The 24254-nt window shown below is 43.5% G+C and overlaps 1 protein-coding gene across 4 annotated transcripts in view; it reads right to left on the reverse strand.

The window, feature by feature from the left end:
* Positions 1-24254, reverse strand: part of NFAT5 (nuclear factor of activated T cells 5) — a 124597-nt gene that overhangs the window by 85266 nt on the left and 15077 nt on the right. For 3 of the 4 annotated variants that reach the window (XM_040410094.1, XM_040410096.1, XM_040410095.1), the window contains exon 1: positions 1073-1245. The exons of the other annotated variant lie outside the window; for it this stretch is intronic. In XM_040410094.1, coding sequence (XP_040266028.1) covers positions 1073-1145 — 73 coding nt within the window. In that variant the 5' untranslated portion in view covers positions 1146-1245. Of the gene's footprint in view, positions 1-1072; positions 1246-24254 lie in introns of those variants that run through there. 4 annotated transcript variants of the gene reach the window in all.

Below are 24254 nucleotides of genomic sequence, written 5' to 3' on the forward strand. Positions count from 1 at the left end.
TGTGTATATTCCGATACACAGTGACGTATACATATACCGCCTATATGTGTATATGCCGATACACAGTGACGTACACTCGGACATATACCGCCTATATGTGTATATTCCGATACACAGTGAGGTATACATATACCGCCTATATGTGTATATTCCGATACACAGTGACATATACATATACCGCCTATATGTGTATATTCCGATACACAGTGACGTATACATATACCGCCTATATGTGTATATGCCGATACACAGTGACGTATACATATACCGCCTATATGTGTATATTCCGATACACAGTGACATATACAGCCTATATGTGTATATTCCGATACACAGTGACGTACACTCGGACATATACTGCCTATATGTGTATATTCCGATACACAGTGACATATACAGCCTATATGTGTATATGCCGATACACAGTGACGTATACATATACCGCCTATATGTGTATATGCCGATACACAGTGACATATACAGCCTATATGTGTATATTCCGATACACAGTGACGTATACATATACCGCCTATACGTGTATATTCCGATACACAGTGACGTATACATATACCGCCTATACGTGTATATGCCGATACACAGTGACGTACACTCGGCTCTCACAGGTCACTAGGACAGCGATGTGTTCTGCACTTCTGCTGCTGAGACTTGTGGTTCTACAGGACGAGCCACTGCGGACACACTCTGGGATAATGGTGGCTTCTGTGGGTGGCGGTGGCGAGCCGTGACCACCAATAGTTACCAGATGTATCGATGGCACAAATAAACCTCATCAGATGTTGTAACGCAGAAAAGACGCAACATGTGACCTGAACCCTACAGGACAGGCAGCCAGGGGGCCACAAGGTGACGGAGGACCCCCACAGCCCAAAGAGTGCAAGCTCCTCGTCCAAAGGGGAGACGCCCCCTGCAGGTCACTCCACAGGACGCCCACCTCCAATAAGGAGCAGTGTGATCTTCCCAGAATCCTTGGCGGCAACCAAAGTCTGGAGCCCGAGCTTCAGGTCAGAAGGGTCGCCGGTGTGTCCCCCCCGCCGCCCCGGGGCCCGCTCACCTTTAGAGTACAAGGATTTCGGGGTCTCAAGGTCAAGGTCGGCACTAAGCAGCGATATGAAGTCGGAGGGCATGGCCGCCCGGGCCAGCGGGAGAAGCGAGGAGAAGTCGGTAAGTCCCGGGGCTCGCTCCGGTCTGCTCACACACTGACAGGAACCGACGGCACGCCCCCCTACTGACAGTACACTGCGCAAGCGCGGGGCGGGGCCTTTCTGCTGTGAGACAGTTCCACGGGTGGGCGGTGCTGACAGGCGGTAGAGCGTTACTAGGGGCGGGGCAGTGGAGCCAACACGGTAGTGACGGTAACTAAGGGAGGAGCCAAGACGTGACATGCGCTGAAATATGTCGCGCGAAGGAAGACGCAAATACGCCTCCTCTGGGCGGGGCTTGGGAAAAGATTGGCGGGCGACGTAGGAAAGCGGATGATGTTTGCGCCATGTGTTGCTGACGGGCTGTGCGGGGAAGGTGATTGGTTGTGACCCCAATGTGTGTCAGCCAATGAAAAGCCTAGAGACAACAGGTTCCTGCCAGGAGCCAGGCCTCCCAAGTGTCCCTCTTTTGGGGGGGGGGATTAATGCCCCGTATATTAGACCAGAACTTCATTATTTGGACCTTAAAATATCTATAAATATCTCTAATCCGCTGATTTATCTGCTAAGGCTACTTTCACACTAGCGTTTTTCTTTTCCGGCATTGAGTTCCGTCACAGGGGCTCAATACCAGAAAAAAACGGATCAGTTTTACCCTAATGCATTCTGAATGGAGAGCGATCTGTTCAGGATGTCATCAGTTCAGTCCCTCTTACGTTTTTCTGGACGGAGACAATATTGCAGCATGCTGCAGTTTTCTCTCCGGCCAAAAGTACTGAACGCTTGCCGGAATGCCAATTTACATTGAAGTGTATTCGTGCCGGATCTGGCATTAAGTGTTCCGGCAAAACGGATCCGGCTTTCCGGTCTGCGCATGCGCAGACCTTTAAAAAAGGCAAAAAAATTTTTATACCGGATCAGTTTTTTTCCCAGATGACACCGGAGAGACGGATCCGGTATTTCAATGCATTTGTCAGACGGATCCGTCTGCGTCCGGATTGCCGGCAGGCAGTCTGCAAGTGTGAAAGTAGCCTAATATTTCAATGGATATTGAAGCGAAAGAAAAAAAAATAGTCCCCGGGGGCTCCACAATAACCGATCCCCGGCTGCTGCAGCGGAGACGGCATCAATAATTAGGCTTTGGGCGGAGTTAGAGGCGTGGCTTAGTATGAAAAAAACCTGCCGTGATGTGCGCCGAAAATATTGTACCTCTGCGATTTTTAAAAGTTGGGCGGTATGGTCAGAGCTGCTAGTGAGAGACAGGAGCCTCGTCATCATAGTGCAGATATAACACCCAGGGCCGGCGTCATAACCCGGCAAACCCGGGCAAGTGCCGGGGCCCAATGCTCCTGGGGGGGCCCACTGAGCTGATATGAGCACTTCCATTCATACAGATGGAAGCTCTCATTGCTGTCATTTCACTTACGCAGTACCGCTTTAGTGGGCCCTCTGAGTCACATGAGGCCGACTGCTGCAGAGACTCAGACACACCCTTCTACACAGGACATGCTGCCTGAGGAGAGAGACTGGAGCAGAAGTGTGAACATAGGTTGTCAGTGAGTCTGCACTGTAACTGTCTCTTCTCTGTGGGACAGGAGGGGGGGGGGGGACTCTTCGATCTGCTGCTGGATGCTGCTTCATTCTATTTAGTTGTTTTACTGTTTCATTAAGCAGTTTGCCTCCATGACACCTGCCCCCCTTCCCCCGTATCCTGTCCTATCTCATCCTCATGGAGCCCCTTCTGTCTCCTTTCCTCCCCCATGTATCCAGAGCTTCTGTTCCACCCTCCTATCTCCTATTGCTGCCCTGCACAGACCTCCTGCCACTACTTGTTGTATGAATCCCCCTCAGAGCCCCTTCCACCTACTTGCTGTGTCCACCCCTCCTGTACATCCAGGGCCCCTGTCTCACTCCTCTGCCTCTCATTATGGAGGCATCTGAACCGCATTCACCATGAGGACCTTCCAACGTCACAGGGTCATGTGACTGTGCCCCCCACCCAGTACTGTGCCCCTCACCCCGTACTGTGCCCCTTCATACCCTGCATTGTGCCCTCTTACCACACCCTGTGCAGTGCCCCTAGTCATTCCCTGTACTGTGCCCTCTTATACCCTTTTATCCGGTCACTATATGGCGGTGTTATCACTATATGGCGGTGGTATCCAATAACTGCATGGCCATAACTGTATCCCTTTCCCTGCCCACGCCACTTTTTTTAGACCTGGCATGAGCGGGAAAAGATACAGATTGTGGTGCTAAGGACCTTTGCGCCACTTCTGTGTCAGAAATACGCCTAATATAGACGTATTTCTATATAATATATGAGCCCCTAATTTTATTATTATTCGGGGGTAGGGCTAATATCTTTATATTATATCGATTCTAGTGTATTATACTGTGCCCTGTATTTCCCAATAGATAAATGATCCTTGGGAAACACAGTCCTCATCCCTGACCACCAGGACCAGGTAGCACTCTCAGTACATGGCGGTCTCCCCTCTCCGCCACGCTGCTCCGCTGTGTACTGGCGTTTATTCTGACACTAGGGCTGGGTTCAGATCCCATTTTTGCCATCCATTTAATGTATACCAATGTATGCGCTAACAGATGCCTCAGACTGATGCCGTACAGTGGCGTCCGTTCACCATACAGTTCCATTGTAACATAACGTATGCGTTTTTTACTGGACTCTGCAGGATACAAAAACGTGGAGTACTGCACATTTGTATACATCAAACCAATAGAAAAAACGTGATGTGAACCCACTGGGGGGCGGGGTGGGGGGCGTACTAAAATTTGCTGTGGGGCCCAGTCAGTTCTAGCTACATCACTGCACATCTCCTTCTGTCCTCCAGGCTCGGCCCAGTGACATCATGACGTGTGTCTCACTGCTGCAGCAGGCCTGAGGAGAGAAGGAGCGCAGGGAGCTGCCGTTAGTAAATGACAGGACCGCCGGCTCCCCTGCGCTCCAGCAATGATAGGTATGTGAGGGAGACACTGCGGGGTCATTACACTGTGAGGGCCCCTTACACAATATAATGACCCCCAGTGCCCCCCATTTAGCATAATAATCCCCATTGAACCTCCATTTGGTATAATGACCACCAGAGCCCCCATTCAATATAATGACCGCCCAGTGCCCCCTCCATACAGTATAACCCCCAGTGTGGGGGTGACTGGGGGGGGTCATTATTCTGAATGGAGGGCCACTGTGGGGTCATTATACTGTGAGGGCCCTTTACATAGTATAATGACCCCCAGTGTCCGCCATTTAGTATAATGATCCCCAATGACCCTCCATTCAGTATAATTACCCCCAGAGCCCCCATTCAATATATTGACCCGCAGTGACCACCATACAGTATAATGACCTGCAGTGCCCCCTCCTTACAGTATTCCCCCAGTGTGGGGGCTACTGGGGGTCATTATTCTGAATGGGGAGGGGGGGCGACTGGGGATTATTATTCTGAATGAAGGGCCGCTGTGGGGTCATTATACTGTATAGGGGCCACTGGGGGTCATTATACCGTGTGGAAGCCACAGGGGGACATGTAAATGTAAAAAAATGGCTCAAGGAGGCCCACTGGGATTTATCGCCCAAGGGCCCACATGAACCTGGAGCCAGCCCTGATAACACCGCTACCTCCTCTATATATATATACACATCTACAGTGATAGAACATTACAGCTCATCTGTCCATTATCTATCTTTCCTTATCGTCCTTCAGGCAGCACACACGAAGGGTTAATGTCTTGCTCCTATTTAGGACGGAGGACATCTCCTGCGCGCGCTGTCCACCGCTGGTGCAGACATCTCCTGCGCGCGCTGTCCACCGCTGGTGCAGACATCTCCTGCGCGCGCTGTCCACCGCTGGTGCAGACATCTCCTGCGCGCGCTGTCCACCGCTGGTGCAGACATCTCCTGCGCGCGCTGTCCACCGCTGGTGCAGACATCTCCTGCGCGCTGTCCACCGCTGGTGCAGACATCTCCTGCGCGCGCTGTCCACCGCTGGTGCAGACCTCTCCTGCGCGCTGTCCACCGCTTGTGCAGACATCTCCTGCGCGCTGTCCACCGCTTGTGCAGACATCTCCTGCGCGCTGTCCACCGCTGGTGCAGACATCTCCTGCGCGCTGTCCACCGCTGGTGCAGACCTCTCCTGCGCGCTGTCCACCGCTGGTGCAGACCTCTCCTGCGCGCTGTCCACCGCTTGTGCAGACATCTCCTGCACGCTGTCCACCGCTGGTGTAGACATCTCCTGCGCGCTGTCCACCGCTGGTGCAGACATCTCCTGCGCGCTGTCCACCGCTGGTGCAGACCTCTCCTGCGCGCTGTCCACCGCTGGTGCAGACCTCTCCTGCGCGCTGTCCACCGCTGGTGCAGACATCTCCTGCGCGCTGTCCACCGCTGGTGCAGACATCTCCTGCGCGCTGTCCACCGCTGGTTCATGATGTGAATTTCTGTTTTGTTTTTAACATTCGCCAGCAGGACGATTTTATGGCCATCACTCACCAGGGTTTCTCATCTTCAATTCACTGGCCTTTTGTTTCTCATCATCGCCAACTCATAAGTTAGTGGTGGAGCTAACTCAACCCTTAGCTTCCAGTTAGACTCCAGAAACTGGTTGTTTAGGCTCTCACAGGAGCAGGTCCAGAAATCAAGGTGAGATCTAAGGTCCCATCACCAAGTGCCAGTCAGGACTCAGTGGAGTAACTACAAATAATTGGGCCCCACAGCAAATATTTGAACAGGGCTTCCCCCAGCAACTTCTGTGCAAGCCCCCTCCGGTGAAACCGCCACTCCTGTCACTAGTCAAGATCGCTATCAGACCAGGCCAGGCAGCCGCTCTGTCTGCAAATATGTACAGTACAGACCAAAAGTTTGGACACACCTTCTCATTCAAAGAGTTTTCTTTATTTTCATGACTATGAAAATTGTAGATTTACACTGAAGGCATCAAAACTATGAATTAACACATGTGGAATTATATACATAACAAACAAGTGTGAAACAACTGAAAATATGTCATATTCTAGGTTCTTCAAAGTAGCCACCTTTTGCTTTGATTACTGCTTTGCACTTGGCATTCTCTTGATGAGCTTCAAGAGGTAGTCCCCTGAAATGGTCTTCACTTCACAGGTGTGCCCTGTCAGGTTTAATAAGTGGGATTTCTTGCCTTATAAATGGGGTTGGGACCATCAGTGGCGTTGAGGAGAAGTCAGGTGGATACACAGCTGATAGTCCTACTGAATAGACTGTTAGAATTTGTATTATGGCAAGAAAAAAGCAGCTAAGTAAAGAAAAACGAGTGGCCATCATTACTTTAAGAAATGAAAGTCAGTCAGTCAGCCGAAAAATTGGGAAAACTTTGAAAGTAAGGGCTATTTGACCATGAAGGAGAGTGATGGGGTGCTGCGCCAGATGACCTGGCCTCCACAGTCACCGGACCTGAACCCAATCGAGATGGTTTGGGGTGAGCTGGACCGCAGAGTGAAGGCAAAAGGGCCAACAAGTGCTAAGCATCTCTGGGAACTCCTTCAAGACTGTTGGAAGACCATTTCAGGGGACTACCTCTTGAAGCTCATCAAGAGAATGCCAAGAGTGTGCAAAGCAGTAATCAAAGCAAAAGGTGGCTACTTTGAAGAACCTAGAATATTACATATTTTCAGCTGTTTCACACTTGTTTGTTATGTATATAATTCCACATGTGTTAATTCATAGTTTTGATGCCTTCATAGTCATGAAAATAAAGAAAACTCTTTGAATGAGAAGGTGTGTCCAAACTTTTGGTCTGTACTGTACTTTCCTGACCACTTCGATAGAAGCCGTAACATGGGCATTAGTGTACATTGCAAACCAGCATTGTTTCAGGAAGAAACCAATGTTTATCAAGTCTGGTTCGTCTTGTGGTAATCAAGTCAGAAACTTGGGAAGACCTATCTTGATGGCTTCGTCTGATAAATACTGAAGGTAACAAAACAATAACAAGAACAGGTGCACTCTGCAGTCTCACTAAATCCTCAAACTGATTTTAAAATTGAGAGATTAGTCAACATGTCCTACGGTGTAGAACATGTCTAAGCCCGGACACCACGCCAAGGTTTCTTAAGTAGCCCGGGACCTAACACTCTCCTACCTGAGCCGTATGGGCGATACCAGGAGCCAGTGGGCAAATTACAGGAGCATAAGGCCGACTCACAAACAGCTCACCAGTTACCTCCAGCATGTAGCCATGCTTCCAATGGGAGGAGGGAGGAGTATGCGAGTCCCACTCAAGACTGGCTGATATGTCCCAGGCCTCACAGGTGCACCTAAATGTGGCCTGTAGATGGAAAACAGGCACATTTAAATTGGAGTTTATACACCTTCAGAAATCTATATATATAAACTAAGAAGACAGGTTGGCATTAGCAGGAGGTGCTCAAACCCACATGCAGTTGTGCATATATATAGGGGAGCAAATCCTGCACTTGTGGCCCGTTGCTAATGGCAATCCCCAGCAAAATGCATACAATGGAGGATGCCCGCGGCGAACCATAAGTACCATAATAGACATCCTACACAAGATAACAAGTGCGGATGTCATAATTAATATAACAATAAAACAATAACAATAACAGGTGCACTCTGCAGTCTCACTAGACCCTCAAACTGATTTTAAAATTGAGAGATTAGTCAACATGTCCTACGGTGTAGAACATGTCTAAGCCCGGACACCACGCCAAGGTTTCTCAAGTACTTATGGTGGTACTTATGGTTCGCCGCGGGCATCCTCCATTGTATGCATTTTGCTGGGGATTGCCATTAGCAACGGGCCACAAGTGCAGGATTTGCTCCCCTATATATATGCACAACTGCATGTGGGTTTGAGCACCTCCTGCTAATGCCAACCTGTCTTCTTAGTTTATATATATAGATTTCTGGAGGTGTATAAACTCCAATTTAAATGTGCCTGTTTTCCATCTACAGGCCACATTTAGGTGCACCTGTGAGGCCTGGGACATATCAGCCAGTCTTGAGTGGGACTCGCATACTCCTCCCTCCTCCCATTGGAAGCATGGCTACATGCTGGAGGTAACTGGTGAGCTGTTTGTGAGTCGGCCTTATGCTCCTGTAATTTGCCCACTGGCTCCTGGTATCGCCCATACGGCTCAGGTAGGAGAGTGTTAGGTCCCGGGCTACTTAAGAAACCTTGGCGTGGTGTCCGGGCTTAGACATGTTCTACACCGTAGGACATGTTGACTAATCTCTCAATTTTAAAATCAGTTTGAGGGTCTAGTGAGACTGCAGAGTGCACCTGTTCTTGTTATTGTTTTGTTATATTGTTATATTAATTATGACATCCGCACTTGTTATCTTGTGTAGGATGTCTATTGTGGTACTTATGGTTCGCCGCGGGCATCCTCCATTGTATGCATTTTGCTGGGGATTGCCATTAGCAACAGGCCACAAGTGCAGGATTTGCTCCCCTATATATATGCACAACTGCATGTGGGTTTGAGCACCTCCTGCTAATGCCAACCTGTCTTCTTAGTTTATAAATACTGAAGGTAACTCTGGTCAGGAAGTATACTTCCACATTCTCTAAGTTCAGGGGAGATTGTCTCCTCAAGAGATGTATCTGTGATCCAATATCAGAGACCTGGGAGCGATATATCTAGCTCTTCATTTAGGGCAGGCCCAAGAATCAGTCAGTGGTGGAGCTGATTATAATATCTCCACCATGTGCTATACCAACAATTGGCACAGGACTTGCTCTGATCCACGGAACAGTCAATACAGTCAAATTTTGACTTGGGCAGTGGAATGTCCAACCGTAGACAGCCATCCACATTCAAGGTGTTCTGAATGTTCAGGCGGATCTGTTAAGTAGGTCACAGCTGAAGTCTCAGCGACTGTATTTTTAACAGATTGTGCACAGATTGGGTATCCCCATTTAGATGCATTGGGGACAGCCTCCAATACAAAGCTCAAGAAGTTCTGCTCCCTGAATCTAGCAGATCCACCAGAAAGAATAGCACCAGAAAATTTTCATCCAGATTTTCCTCCGTTTCCCCTCATATCCTGAGTGTCTCAGCCATAGCCATAGTGCTCATCTGGCCAGGAGGCCATGATCCCTCACTGGCTTCAACTTTTCAGAGGAAGTTATTGGAGATACAGTCGAACCTTCTGGTTCAAGCAGGCCTACAGCATCCACTGCGGAGATGTTTCAGCTTACAGCCTGCAATCTGACGGTTCAGGACTGAAGAAGGGCTTGTAAGATGTGGTGGTGGAAACTTTGCAGAACCCTGATCTGTCTGAAGTCTTACATTTTATTTTTTTACAGGAAGGTTTTAATCTAAACTGGAAACCTAACACTGTAAGAGTGCATTTCATGGCTGCCGCTGCTTGCATCGATGGCGCCTTTGTGCATTTAATGCATTTTATTTTATTTTTTTACGTTCTTTATTCAATTTAAATTAATTGGTTAAGCCTCCTATTCCAGCCTGTTCTCCTCAAGACCCTGGTTGAATCTCCATTTTAGTCTCTTACAGAAGCACCACTAATGTTTGTATCTTGGAAGGTTTTTATCTCTGTTGGCAATTGTATCAGCCAAGAAGGTGTCAGACTTTGCACGCTCTATCCTATAAAGGGCCATATCTGAAAGTACATCAAGAAGACTTGGTTTTAAGGTTGATGCCCTATATCCTACCAAAGCTCTCATCTAAACATGAATGTAAGTTAAGAAATTCATCGGAATCCTCAATCGGCTGAACAAGGGTCCTTTAGGTTGGCTGACCAGCTGCTTATAGATAAGTATAAAAGCCAGTAAGCATACACTGCTTGGATTAAGAATACCATTCAGTTCTGTACTCCAGTTACCAGGTGGAGTTACAGCACAATCCACTCCGTCCACTTAGTCGCTTGGGCAGAGAAAAGCCATTGGATCAAATCTGCAGGGTCTTCTCCATGGACCTTTACAAAACAATATGTTGGATTTATCTGGTGCTTGCATTTTAGCCTTTGACAGACAAGTGCTCATTAAGGCCCCTTTCACACGGGCGAGTATTCCGCGCGGGTGCAATGCGTGATGTGAACGCATTGCACCCGCACTGAATCCTGACCCATTCATTTCTATGGGGCTGTGCACACGAGCGGTGATTTTCACGCATAACTTGTGCGTTGCGTGAAAATCGCAGCATGCTCTATATTGTGCGTTTTCCACGCAACGCAGGCCCCATAGAAGTGAATGGGGCTGCGTGAAAATCGCAAGCATCCGCATGCTCTGGTACTGCACTTGCGCAGAGGCGCACACCCCCGGAAGTCACGTGGGGTAAGGGAATCTGACGAGTTAACGTTTTCTGATAGAAAACCGTCATCTCCTGCACTGGTCACATGATGGTGACATCATCGCAGGTCCTTCTCAGCCACTGCCTGGTTTACTGATCACATGACCTGTGATGTCACCACAGGTCCTTCAGCTCTTCCAGTGCATTAGATTCAATTGTATTGCCGTCCTGAGGACTTAGTTGTATCTATCTGGCAGGCAGGACATTCGGGGCCCAGGCCCCGAATGTTTTAATCTAACAGCGCCCCTGGTGTGAGTGTGAAAGTAGTCTTAATTTGGCTCTGTACACAATGGAAGCGAGAAGCAGAGCGGCCCCTGCAGTGACACACAGGATAGATGTGTATAGATGGGAGATATATATATATATATATATATATAGATATATATATATATATACACACACTGCAGCAGAGACATACAGGATAGATGTGTATAGACGGTATATATATTATACACTGCGGCAGAGACACACAGGATAGATGTGTATAGGCGGTATATTTATATATTATACACTGCAGCAGAGACACACAGGATAGATGTGTATAGGCAGTATATATATTATACACTGCAGCAGAGACACACAGGATAGATGTGTATAGGCGGTATATATATTATACACTACGACAGAGACACACAGGATAGATGTGTATAGATGGTATATATATTATACACTGCGGCAGAGACACACAGGGTAGATGTGTATAGATGGTATATATATATATATATATATATATATATACAGTACAGACCAAAAGTTTGGACACACCTTCTCATTCGAAGAGTTTTCTTTATTTTCATGACTATGAAGGCATCAAAACTATGAATTAACACATGTGGAATTATATACATAACAAACAAGTGTGAAACAACTGAAAATATGTCATATTCTAGGTTCTTCAAAGTAGCCACCTTTTGCTTTGATTACTGCTTTGCACACTCTTGGCATTCTCTTGATGAGCTTCAAGAGGTAGTCCCCTGAAATGGTCTTCCAACACTCTTGAAGGAGTTCCCAGAGATGCTTAGCACTTGTTGGCCCTTTTGCCTTCACTCTGCGGTCCAGCTCACCCCAAACCATCTCGATTGGGTTCAGGTCCGGTGACTGTGGAGGCCAGGTCATCTGGCGCAGCACCCCATCACTCTCCTTCATGGTCAAATAGCCCTTACTTTTTTAAAGTAATGATGGCCACTCGTTTTTCTTTACTTAGCTGCTTTTTTCTTGCCATAATACAAATTCTAACAGTCTATTCAGTAGGACTATCAGCTGTGTATCCACCTGACTTCTCCTCAACGCCACTGATGGTCCCAACCCCATTTATAAGGCAAGAAATCCCACTTATTAAACCTGACAGGGCACACCTGTGAAGTGAAGACCATTTCAGGGGACTACCTCTTGAAGCTCATCAAGAGAATGCCAAGAGTGTGCAAAGCAGTAATCAAAGCAAATGGTGGCTACTTTGAAGAACCTAGAATATGACATATTTTCAGTTGTTTCACACTTGTTTGTTATGTATATAATTCCACATGTGTTAATTCATAGTTTTGATGCCTTCAGTGTGAATCTACAATTTTCCTAGTCATGAAAATAAAGAAAACTCTTTGAATGAGAAGGTGTGTCCAAACTTTTGGTCTGTACTGTATATATATTTATATATACACACACTGCAGCAGTGACACACAGGATAGATGTGTATAGACGGTATATATATATATATATATATATATACACACCGCTGCACTTGCTCTCTATAGTTAATTACATGGTGACAGGAGGACTTCAGGGGCACCCCACCCACCAGGACACGGCTTGCAGCATACTGCCGTGGTAGGTCAGCGGCACACAGTTCCCCATGCGCCGTCCTCTTCTGCCCATACTGTATTGTACAGGCCTTAGAATATCCATTTTGCTTCATTTATATTAAAGTTAAAGGTGAACTCCAGCTTTCCGGATGTTTCCTTTGTAAGTATTTACCATGTCTGTAGTTGCTCCTCAGCAGCCTTTGGAGGTGAGCGGCAGGGGTTGCTCGCTGATTATTCTGATTCTCTTACCAGTCCCCCCCCTGCTTACTGCCACCTTGTGGCCTTTAAAGGTGTAGCAACCAATTATTTATAGTAACTGGCCATATTTGTGTGCATTTAGGGGTGTAACCAACGGTGCAGCTGGCGGCATGCGCCCAAACCACCCCCCAACCGCTGCAACCAACGGCAGCACACATTTGCAGCAGCTTCGTGTCACGTATCCTGTAATTACACACATTATCGGAAAGCTTTCCTGTACAGCTCCCACCCAGGGCGAGTACACCCCGTACCCATCATGAGTCATGACCTCGAAGCGATCTTTGGCTGTCGGGAGACAAGTAATTAGCCTACCCTTTATCATCTATCATTGTCGGTTGTCAGATAATTTATTGCGTCTGGTATATTATTACAGACCGGTCCGGACGAAGACTGTTTCTAAAATTGGGCTGGAGTTTGGTAATGTTTTACGCTCACATATTGTGCCAGCATCGGCGCAGCGTACAGGTCAATACGCTCGCACTGAAAAATATTCTAGATTTTATTTTTTAATTTATGTGTTTATATAATAGGAAATCATACAACTTTCTAATATACATGTATTTAAAATGCTGCATAAATATCAGGCCGTTGACCCCCTACATGCAGTAGAATGGTGTAGCCCAGGTAGCGGCCCTGTGTAATGTATCCGTGGCCTAACAGAAACATGGCATCAGTCATGTGACACTCTTCACAACCTATAAGCCCGGACATTCAGTAAGCAGCAGTGTTACATGACATACATGTGCATAATGCTGGAATAATGATTCTTATTTTGGTTATAATAGTAATGCATTTACATGGCTGCCTGTCTGTAGGTGATTTGTAAAATGAATGATTGTCTCTAGGTCATGTTGTAAAAATGGCTGAGTGTCTCTAGGTCATGTTGTAAAAATGGCGGCCTGTCTCTAGGTCATGTTGTAAAAATGGCGGCCTGTCTCTAGGTCATGTTGTAAAAATGGCTGCCTGTCTCTAGGTCATGTTGTAAAAATGGCTGCCTGTCTCTAGTTCATGTTGTAAAAATGGCTGCCTGTCTCTAGGTCATGTTGTAAAAATGGCTGCCTGTCTCTAGGTCATGTTGTAAAAATGGCTGCCTGTCTCTAGGTCATGTTGTCATATTGTTAATAAAGCTTAGTCTAAAAAAAACACATCTGTTTGTAAACAGACGCTGAGACATGAGATGCTGCTGTGGGTAGTAATACTGTATATACTGTACATGTTCTGCTCCTCAATGTAATACTATTACCTGTTAGATACCTGCGCGGGTAACTGAAAGCCAAGTCACAAGATACTTGTGAGGGTCACATGACGGCTCACGTGACGCCATGTTTAGTCCTATCCAGCCCTCCAATGGATGTACTTCATAGAACTAAAATAGACCATTTTTTTTTTCTTTAGGGAGAGGCTACTGTATGGATACAATAAAGGGCAACATTTTAAATAGATGTATAGGTCGTTCAACATCATCTTCTCTAAATAAACAAATGTAATCATTAAAACCAGAATACCCCTTTAAGAAAAGGAAAAATAACCTTCAAAAACAAGCTACAGGTAACATAAGAAAATTGTACTGCAGGAAATGATACAGCAGGAGATTCAAACCAGTATTCTGTCAGCAAGCGCCATACAGAGCACAAATAATACTACATACTAGACTGTGTCCTTATAATACTGTACAGTGCCAAAATAATGGGACCATTCACTGCCCAAACCAAGGGTCAGCAACCTCCGTCACGCCAAGTGTTGTGAAACTACATCTCCCATCATGCACACTTGCTTGGCTGCTCTCTAAACTCCCACACAAGTGGAAAGAGCATGCTGGGAGTTGTAGTTTCACAACAGCTGGAGTGCCGAAGTTTGCTGATCCCTGGCCTAATCAATACCACTATACAGTGCACAGATCCTAAAACTAGACTATGTCTTTATAATACTGTACAGTGCCAAATAATAAGACCATACACTGTCTGAAAAATACCGCCATGCACTGTCCAGATATTACACCATACAGTGCACAGATCATAGAACTTGGCCATTTGCCTATAATACGCCACAAAGGCAAAATAATGGGACCATACAGTACCTAAACCGTACATCCATACACTGCCCTTATATAACATCATACAGTGCACAGATAATAGAACTAGACCATGTCCATATAACATGCTACAGTGCTAAAGACATGGGACCATATAGTCCCTAAAATATACCACCATACACTGCCAGATATTACAGCATACCGTGCACAGATAATACATCATACAGTGCACAGATAATACATCATACAGTGCACAGATAATACATCATACAGTGCACAGATAATACATCATACAGTGCACAGATAATACATCATACAGTGCACAGATAATACATCATACAGTGCACAGATAATACATCATACAGTGCACAGATAATACATCATACAGTGCACAGATAATACATCATACAGTGCACAGATAATACATCATACAGTGCACAGATAATACATCATACAGTGCACAGATAATACATCATACAGTGCACAGATAATACATCATACAGTGCACAGATATTACATCATACAGTGCACAGATATTACAGCATACAGTGCACAGATAATACATCATACAGTGCACAGATAATACATCATACAGTGCACAGATAATACATCATACAGTGCACAGATAATACATCATACAGTGCACAGATAATACATCATACAGTGCACAGATATTACATCATACAGTGCACAGATAATACATCATACAGTGCACAGATAATACATCATACAGTGCACAGATATTACATCATACAGTGCACAGATAATACATCATACAGTGCACAGATAATACATCATACAGTGCACAGATAATACATCATACAGTGCACAGATAATACATCATACAGTGCACAGATAATACATCATACAGTGCACAGATATTACAGCATACCGTGCACAGATAATACATCATACAGTGCACAGATAATACATCATACAGTGCACAGATAATACATCATACAGTGCACAGATAATACATCATACATTGCACATATATTACATCATACAGTGCACAGATAATACATCATACAGTACACAGATATTACATCATACAGTGCACAGATAATACATCATACAGTGCACAGATAATACATCATACAGTGCACAGATAATACATCATACAGTGCACAGATAATACACCATACAGTGCACAGATAATACATCATACAGTGCACAGATATTACATCATACAGTGCACAGATAATACATCATACAGTGCACAGATAATACATCATACAGTGCACAGATAATACATCATACAGTGCACAGATATTACATCATACAGTGCACAGATATTACAGCATACCGTGCACAGATAATACATCATACAGTGCACAGATAATACATCATACAGTGCACAGATATTATATCATACAGTGCACAGATAATACATCATACAGTGCACAGATAATACATCATACCGTGCACAGATAATACATCATACAGTGCACAGATAATACATCATACAGTGCACAGATAATACATCATACAGTGCCCAGATCTTAGCACTAGACCATGTCCATATTATACTCCACAGTGCCAAAATAATGGGACCATAAAGTACCTAAACAGTACCTCTATACACTGCCCATATATTACATCATACAGCGCACAGATAATAGAACTAGGCCATGTCCCTATGACACTTTACAGCCCCAAATACAAGGACTTCACAGTCCCTAAACAATACCACCAGACACTGCCCAGATATTACATCACACAGTGCACAGATAGAAGAATTAGGCAATTTCCATATAATATGCCAAAATAATGGGACCATGCAGTACCCAAATAAAACCACCATACACTGCCCAGATAATACATCATACAGTGCCCAGATAATACATCATACAGTGCCCAGATAATACATCATACAGTGCACAGATATTACATCATACAGTGCACAGATAATACATCATACAGTGCACAGATATTACATCATACAGTGCACAGATAATACATCATACAGTGCACAGATAATACATCATACAGTGCACAGATAATACATCATACAGTGCACAGATAATACATCATACATTGCACATATATTACATCATACAGTGCACAGATATTACATCATACAGTGCACAGATAATACATCATACAGTGCACAGATAATACATCATACAGTGCACAGATAATACATCATACAGTGCCCAGATAATACATCATACAGTGCACAGATATTACACCATACACTGCCCAGATAATACATCATACAGTGCACAGATAATACATCATACAGTGCACAGATAATACATCATACAGTGCCCAGATAATACATCATACAGTGCACAGATAATACATCATACAGTGCACAGATAATACATCATACAGTGCACAGATAATACATCATACAGTGCACAGATAATACATCATACAGTGCACAGATATTACATCATACAGTGCACAGATAATACATCATACAGTGCACAGATATTACATCATACACTGCCCAGATATTACACCATACACTGCCCAGATAATACATCATACAGTGCACAGATAATACATCATACAGTGCCCAGATAATACATCATACAGTGCCCAGATAATACATCATACAGTGCACAGATAATACATCATACAGTGCCCAGATAATACATCATACAGTGCACAGATAATACATCATACACTGCCCAGATAATACATCATACAGTGCACAGATAATACATCATACAGTGCCCAGATAATACATCATACAGTGCACAGATATTACATCATACACTGCACAGATAATACATCATACAGTGCACAGATAATACATCATACAGTGCACAGATATTACATCATACACTGCCAAGATATTACACCATACACTGCCCAGATAATACATCATACAGTGCCCAGATAATACATCATACAGTGCACAGATAATACATCATACAGTGCCCAGATAATACATCATACAGTGCACAGATAATACATCATACAGTGCCCAGATAATACATCATACAGTGCCCAGATAATACATCATACAGTGCACAGATAATACATCATACAGTGCCCAGATAATACATCATACAGTGCACAGATAATACATCATACACTGCCCAGATAATACATCATACAGTGCACAGATAATACATCATACACTGCCCAGATAATACATCATACAGTGCACAGATAATACATCATACAGTGCCCAGATAATACATCATACAGTGCACAGATATTACATCATACAGTGCACAGATAATACATCATACAGTGCACAGATAATACATCATACAGTGCACAGATATTACATCATACAGTGCACAGATAATACATCATACAGTGCACAGATAATACATCATACAGTGCCCAGATAATACATCATACAGTGCACAGATAATACATCATACACTGCCCAGATAATACATCATACAGTGCACAGATAATACATCATACATTGCACATATAATACATCATACAGTGCACAGATAATACATCATACAGTGCCCAGATAATACATCATACAGTGCACAGATAATACATCATACACTGCCCAGATAATACATCATACAGTGCACAGATAATACATCATACACTGCCCAGATAATACATCATACAGTGCACAGATAATACATCATACAGTGCCCAGATAATACATCATACAGTGCACAGATATTACATCATACAGTGCACAGATAATACATCATACAGTGCACAGATAATACATCATACAGTGCACAGATATTACATCATACAGTGCACAGATAATACATCATACAGTGCACAGATAATACATCATACAGTGCCCAGATAATACATCATACAGTGCACAGATAATACATCATACACTGCCCAGATAATACATCATACAGTGCACAGATAATACATCATACATTGCACATATATTACATCATACAGTGCACAGATAATACATCATACAGTGCACAGATAATACATCATACAGTGCACAGATAATACATCATACAGTGCACAGATATTACAGCATACCGTGCACAGATAATACATCATACAGTGCACAGATAATACATCATACAGTGCACAGATAATACATCATACAGTGCACAGATAATACATCATACATTGCACATATATTACATCATACAGTGCACAGATAATACATCATACAGTACACAGATATTACATCATACAGTGCACAGATAATACATCATACAGTGCACAGATAATACATCATACAGTGCACAGATAATACATCATACAGTGCACAGATAATACACCATACAGTGCACAGATAATACATCATACAGTGCACAGATATTACATCATACAGTGCACAGATAATACATCATACAGTGCACAGATAATACATCATACAGTGCACAGATAATACATCATACAGTGCACAGATATTACATCATACAGTGCACAGATATTACAGCATACCGTGCACAGATAATACATCATACAGTGCACAGATAATACATCATACAGTGCACAGATATTATATCATACAGTGCACAGATAATACATCATACAGTGCACAGATAATACATCATACCGTGCACAGATAATACATCATACAGTGCACAGATAATACATCATACAGTGCACAGATAATACATCATACAGTGCACAGATAATACATCATACAGTGCCCAGATCTTAGCACTAGACCATGTCCATATTATACTCCACAGTGCCAAAATAATGGGACCATAAAGTACCTAAACAGTACCTCTATACACTGCCCATATATTACATCATACAGCGCACAGATAATAGAACTAGGCCATGTCCCTATGACACTTTACAGCCCCAAATACAAGGACTTCACAGTCCCTAAACAATACCACCAGACACTGCCCAGATATTACATCACACAGTGCACAGATAGAAGAATTAGGCAATTTCCATATAATATGCCAAAATAATGGGACCATGCAGTACCCAAATAAAACCACCATACACTGCCCAGATAATACATCATACAGTGCCCAGATAATACATCATACAGTGCCCAGATAATACATCATACAGTGCACAGATATTACATCATACAGTGCACAGATAATACATCATACAGTGCACAGATAATACATCATACAGTGCACAGATAATACATCATACAGTGCACAGATAATACATCATACATTGCACATATATTACATCATACAGTGCACAGATATTACATCATACAGTGCACAGATAATACATCATACAGTGCACAGATAATACATCATACAGTGCACAGATAATACATCATACAGTGCCCAGATAATACATCATACAGTGCACAGATATTACACCATACACTGCCCAGATAATACATCATACAGTGCCCAGATAATACATCATACAGTGCCCAGATAATACATCATACAGTGCACAGATAATACATCATACAGTGCACAGATAATACATCATACAGTGCACAGATAATACATCATACATTGCACATATATTACATCATACAGTGCACAGATATTACATCATACAGTGCACAGATAATACATCATACAGTGCACAGATAATACATCATACAGTGCACAGATATTACATCATACAGTGCACAGATAATACATCATACAGTGCACAGATATTACATCATACACTGCCCAGATATTACACCATACACTGCCCAGATAATACATCATACAGTGCACAGATAATACATCATACAGTGCCCAGATAATACATCATACAGTGCCCAGATAATACATCATACAGTGCACAGATAATACATCATACAGTGCCCAGATAATACATCATACAGTGCACAGATAATACATCATACACTGCCCAGATAATACATCATACAGTGCACAGATAATACATCATACAGTGCCCAGATAATACATCATACAGTGCACAGATATTACATCATACACTGCACAGATAATACATCATACAGTGCACAGATAATACATCATACAGTGCACAGATATTACATCATACACTGCCAAGATATTACACCATACACTGCCCAGATAATACATCATACAGTGCCCAGATAATACATCATACAGTGCACAGATAATACATCATACAGTGCCCAGATAATACATCATACAGTGCACAGATAATACATCATACAGTGCCCAGATAATACATCATACAGTGCACAGATAATACATCATACAGTGCCCAGATAATACATCATACAGTGCACAGATATTACATCATACAGTGCACAGATAATACATCATACAGTGCACAGATATTACATCATACACTGCCAAGATATTACACCATACACTGCCCAGATAATACATCATACAGTGCCCAGATAATACATCATACAGTGCACAGATAATACATCATACAGTGCCCAGATAATACATCATACAGTGCACAGATAATACATCATACAGTGCCCAGATAATACATCATACAGTGCACAGATAATACATCATACAGTGCCCAGATAATACATCATACAGTGCACAGATATTACATCATACACTGCCAAGATATTACACCATACACTGCCCAGATAATACATCATACAGTGCCCAGATAATACATCATACAGTGCACAGATAATACATCATACAGTGCCCAGATAATACATCATACAGTGCACAGATAATACATCATACAGTGCACAGATAATACATCATACACTGCCCAGATAATACATCATACAGTGCACAGATAATACATCATACAGTGCCCAGATAATACATCATACAGTGCACAGATATTACATCATACAGTGCACAGATAATACATCATACAGTGCACAGATAATACATCATACAGTGCACAGATATTACATCATACAGTGCACAGATAATACATCATACAGTGCACAGATAATACATCATACAGTGCCCAGATAATACATCATACAGTGCCCAGATAATACATCATACACTGCCCAGATAATACATCATACAGTGCACAGATAATACATCATACATTGCACATATAATACATCATACAGTGCACAGATAATACATCATACAGTGCCCAGATAATACATCATACAGTGCACAGATAATACATCATACACTGCCCAGATAATACATCATACAGTGCACAGATAATACATCATACACTGCCCAGATAATACATCATACAGTGCACAGATAATACATCATACAGTGCCCAGATAATACATCATACAGTGCACAGATATTACATCATACAGTGCACAGATAATACATCATACAGTGCACAGATAATACATCATACAGTGCACAGATATTACATCATACAGTGCACAGATAATACATCATACAGTGCACAGATAATACATCATACAGTGCCCAGATAATACATCATACAGTGCACAGATAATACATCATACACTGCCCAGATAATACATCATACAGTGCACAGATAATACATCATACATTGCACATATATTACATCATACAGTGCACAGATATTACATCATACAGTGCACAGATAATACATCATACAGTGCACAGATAATACATCATACAGTGCCCAGATAATACATCATACAGTGCACAGATAATACATCATACAGTGCACAGATAATACATCATACAGTGCACAGATAATACATCATACAGTGCACAGATAATACACCATACACTGCACAGATAATACATCATACAGTGCACAGATAATACATCATACAGTGCACAGATATTACATCATACAGTGCACAGATAATACATCATACAGTGCACAGATAATACATCATACAGTGCACAGATAATACATCATACAGTGCACAGATAGTACATCATACAGTGCACAGATAATACATCATACATTGCACATATATTACATCATACAGTGCACAGATAATACATCATACAGTGCACAGATAATACATCATACAGTGCACAGATATTACATCATACAGTGCACAGATAATACATCATACAGTGCCCAGATAATACATCATACAGTGCACAGATATTACATCATACACTGCCCAGATATTACATCATACACTGCCCAGATAATACATCATACAGTGCACAGATAATACATCATACATTGCACATATATTACATCATACACTGCACAGATAATACATCATACAGTGCCCAGATAATACATCATACAGTGCCCAGATAATACATCATACAGTGCACAGATAATACATCATACACTGCACAGATATTACATCATACAGTGCACAGATAATACATCATACACTGCACAGATAATACATCATACACTGCACAGATATTACATCATACAGTGCACAGATATTACATCATACAGTGCACAGATAATACATCATACAGTGCACAGATAATACATCATACAGTGCACAGATAATACATCATACACTGCACAGATAATACATCATACAGTGCCCAGATGGTAGAAGTAGACTATTTCCCAATAATACTCCATATAGCGCCAACATAATGAGACCCTGCAGTGGAAAGACCATAAAGCGTCCAAATATTCCACCATGCAGCACCCAGATAACACGGCTGTGAACTCCGCACCATGTGCAAATAATACTGCCATACACCGGCGAAAGAACAATTCTCAGGACCAGGTGCCAAAACATCACGGAATTGTAGCTAGCCCTTTTGTCCTCCCTGGTGCCAAGCATCGACCTCCATGTGCTGCGACAGACCCAGCGTGCCCCTGCCTTACACAAATGGCCATTTAGTTGTAAGGCTGCCCGTGGCCTCCCCCGATCGTTGTGGGGAGGTAGAGAAGCCCGACCTGCGGCCTCCAGCCGCTTCCTCTAAAGCTGACCGCTCACTTTCCGTAGCTTATTCTTCCTGACATGCACACTTAGCTGAGGAGCATGCATGTGTGCTTAGCAGAGAGAAGGGAATACTCTCTTCTGACAGTGGCTTATCCTGCGTGAGAACACGCAAAGAGGTCGTCTCGCTACTGCCACCTAATGGACGTGGCTCCCTACCAACACGCCAACTAGCCGACCATATAGCGGTCCACAGACAGCTCTTCACCATGGGGTAGGATTCCAGCTGGCTTAGGGCTCATGCACACCAATGCAAATTGCGGGTCCGCAAAACACGGATGCCGGCCGCGTGCGTTCCACAATTTGTGGAACGGAACAGGTGGCCCATGATAGAAATGCCTATTCTTCTCTATTTTTTTTTTTTTTTTTTTACGGAGCAGTGGATGCCACCCCATTGGAGTGAATGGGTCTGCATCCCAGCTGCAAAAAAATCTCGGATGCGGACCCAAACAACGGTCGTGTGCATGAGCCCTTAGTGAGATACCCTGGATGCAGCTCAGGGGAGATATTGGCTTTCCTTATGGAGACCAGCTGTGTATAGACAATGGCAACGCTACATGGGAAAATAATATGTAAAGAGGTATCGGAGTCTCGTTAGCGCCACCTACTGGAAGTGGCTGGCTCTTTGGAACATGACAAGAAACTATGTATTATTCAGCCGCTTCTCTTTCCCCGGGAGATGCCTCTTTTTTTTTCATATTATTTTCCCTTGGAGCATTCAAGGAGCTGATCTCCTTAAAGGGGTTCTCCGGGCTTTTAATACTGATGACCTATCCTCAGGATAGGTCATAAATATCTGATCTCCGGGGGTCCGACACCCGGGACGCCGGCCGATCAGCTGTATGAAGGGAAGGTGCGCGTGCCGTCTCCCTTCTCTCTTCCTGCTCGCCATAGACATAGCAGCAGCAATCGGGAAGAGAGAAGGGAGACGGCATGTGCCTTCTCATATAGCTGATCGGTGGGGGTGCTGGGCGTCGGACCCCCGCCGATCTCATATTGATGACCTATCCAGAGGATGCGTCATCAATATTAAAAGCCCGGAGAACCCCTTT

Source organism: Bufo bufo, chromosome 10 (assembly GCF_905171765.1).
Source record: "Bufo bufo chromosome 10, aBufBuf1.1, whole genome shotgun sequence".
In the NCBI taxonomy this organism is placed as follows: domain Eukaryota; kingdom Metazoa; phylum Chordata; class Amphibia; order Anura; family Bufonidae; genus Bufo; species Bufo bufo.